This window comes from Belonocnema kinseyi, chromosome 5 (genome assembly GCF_010883055.1).
Source record: "Belonocnema kinseyi isolate 2016_QV_RU_SX_M_011 chromosome 5, B_treatae_v1, whole genome shotgun sequence".
Classification (NCBI taxonomy): Eukaryota; Metazoa; Arthropoda; class Insecta; order Hymenoptera; family Cynipidae; genus Belonocnema; species Belonocnema kinseyi.
Window position 1 is genome coordinate 39,578,448 of NC_046661.1, and position 2,520 is coordinate 39,580,967.

A 2,520-nucleotide genomic window follows, 5' to 3' on the forward strand; every position below is an offset into this window, starting at 1 on the left:
TAAAAAATTGTAATAATTCGGAAAATAATTAAAACTTTTAAAGACCTTGGGCTTATTTTAAACGGAATTTGGCATAGTATTTGTCAAAATGATACAAAAATGTTTTTAGAATTTTTCCCTAGATTTTGCCCTGTGGTCAGACTTGACACAACAAAGTAGCAAGATTTCAAACAGGTGTACAGACATACATTTGTTTAACTTATCATTTTCCTTATTTTACGAAATGTTGGTAATAATAATATACATTTTTAAAATTTCATTATTTTCAAAGTTATTCCAATTTTTAGAAAACATCGAAATTTGAAGTTTTTTGCACTATTTTTTATAAAGTTGACATTTTGCCGCCAATTTGGATTTATTAGACGCAGAATTTTATTACATTTCGCGTTATAATGCGGAAAGGTCTTTAAAGTTTGTTTTTTTTTCTCATTATTTTAAAGCGACAGGTCAAAAAGAATATTATTTAAGAATATTGATCAGACTGAGTAAGATAATGACTGAACAACAAAGAATAGTTATAAATCACAATAATGATATTCAATATCCATTGCGTCTTTCCTACATAACTATTTAGATTCCTATAATCATTTTAGCTGTTTAGTTTTGTTTGCTTCAAAAACTAGATAGTTAGCATATTTAGGAACGGCTATGAGACTGAGTAAGGTTAATTAGAGTATTAATTCTCTAAGACTGATCAACGAACTGTTATAGATTAGAACCGATAAGTCACAGGAATGAGATTTATATAATACACACTGCTCTACGTTAACTATTTATCTTCAGTAGTAAAGTTACAAGATTTGCACCGATTTTTTGTTGGTAATTTTAACATTCTAAGTGGTACAATTTTTTTATTTTTCACAGTGTACTTTAGTAGTAGTTTTAGAACTAGATTGAGGCCTAAATAATCCATAAATTTTGGAGAATTGTGTAAGTATTATTTTTCAGTAGAGATTAGTAGAGGTATTTATTAGAGAAGTATTTTACAGCGGAATCATTTGTCACCAAAGGAAGAGTAATAAAAGGCTTGAGAAGACATGCAAAACAACGGCATGGAGAAATTCGATATATTTATTGCCATTATTATGTCACGCTTGAAGAGGGAAAGCCACCAGAAAACTATTACTTAACTGGACAAAAGACGAAGGAACAATTGCTCGAAGATTTTAAGGAAGGACTGAGGAAGCGCAAAGTTTACAACAGTTTGTAAATTTCTAATTGTAGTTCATAATTTAACAAATATACTGGCTAATTTTATGAAATTTTCAGAATTTTAATGAATTTGTATCAATCTTATATCTGCTGTAATCTAAAGTAGATTGAAATAATTAATAAATGTAGTTTGAAAATTTTAATTGCAAAAATTTGGAACTCGCATGTAACCAAATTGTCAAGAAACTTTGGGACTCGAGCGTTCTCGGAGTTGGAAGGTTTGCAATTTTTAAACTATAATACACAATTTCGTTGAAAAAAGCAGTTTTCTTGTATAGACGTTCAAAGGAATTCAAATTCGATTTAAAATCACAATCTCAAAACTTATTTATTTTCAAATCAGTATCTCTACTTCGAATTCAATTACAGTGAAACCCTTCAATAGCCCTCCCTTCGATAGCCCTACCGAGAATTGACGCAGCGCCGCAGGTAGGAGTAACAGGAACAGCGCGAGGTGCGCAGGGTCTGAGGTTGTCACTCAGGCGAGCACTCAGGCGTTAACAAACAAAAGCGGTGTGGGCTATAATGAGTTAGTTCCCACCCAACGTCAACCCTAAAATCGGCGCTATAGACGAATTTCACTGTAATTATGAAAAAAAGTAGGAGGGTCAGTAAGGGCGATTTTCGGTCCACGAGCGTCACACTTTTTGTGCATATTGAGATAATGAAGGGTGAGAGCTTTCCAAAAACCCCTAGGAAATCTGTTTACGTTGGGAAAAACGAAAGTTAGGAGGTTTCTAAATTTAAGGGCGCAAAGTGCGGCAAAATGATGAAAAAATGTCGCAAATAACGAATTCCCATAAATAATTATGAATGAATAACTTATCATTAGAATTATATGTTTATAAACTGTAGTAAAAGATTTAAAAGTAGTATCCGATATTCATTAAGCCGGCTTTGACTTTATTTTTTGTATAGATATATATTTGTTTATAGTTTACACTAATCTTAGGTGTGTGTGTGTGTGTGTGTGTGTGTGTGTGTGTGTGTGTGTGTGTGTGTGTGTGTGTGTGTGTGTGAATTTACCTGCAGAAACTTTCGTTAGCCTTTCAGGATATTAAACTAACTTTATTTTAATAAAAAGGAGTTTAAAGGAAAGTTGCATTTGTATTTCAAATCGCGTTAACTGCTAATTACTGTATATTATTTATTCATTGTTTTTGAAATATGTATAACTTTTAATACTACACGGAAAAAATAAGTTTGATATATTTGATGGAACTAATTCAAAAATAATTGATATAAGAGATAACTAAACAGAGTTTTATATAATAATTTCCGAAACATTCAAGATAGATGTAGAATTAT

The 2,520-nt window shown here is 31.2% G+C and overlaps 1 protein-coding gene across 1 annotated transcript in view; it reads left to right on the top strand.

Annotated features, from left to right (window-relative positions):
* The window catches only part of LOC117173407 (39S ribosomal protein L22, mitochondrial), a 74,718-nt gene extending 73,194 nt beyond the window's left edge, over positions 1 to 1,524 (top strand). The window contains exon 4 of the mRNA XM_033361953.1: positions 990 to 1,524. Coding sequence (XP_033217844.1) covers positions 990 to 1,210 — 221 coding nt within the window. The 3' untranslated portion in view covers positions 1,211 to 1,524. The remainder of the gene's footprint in view (positions 1 to 989) is intronic.
* The last annotated feature ends 996 nt before the right edge of the window (positions 1,525 to 2,520 follow it).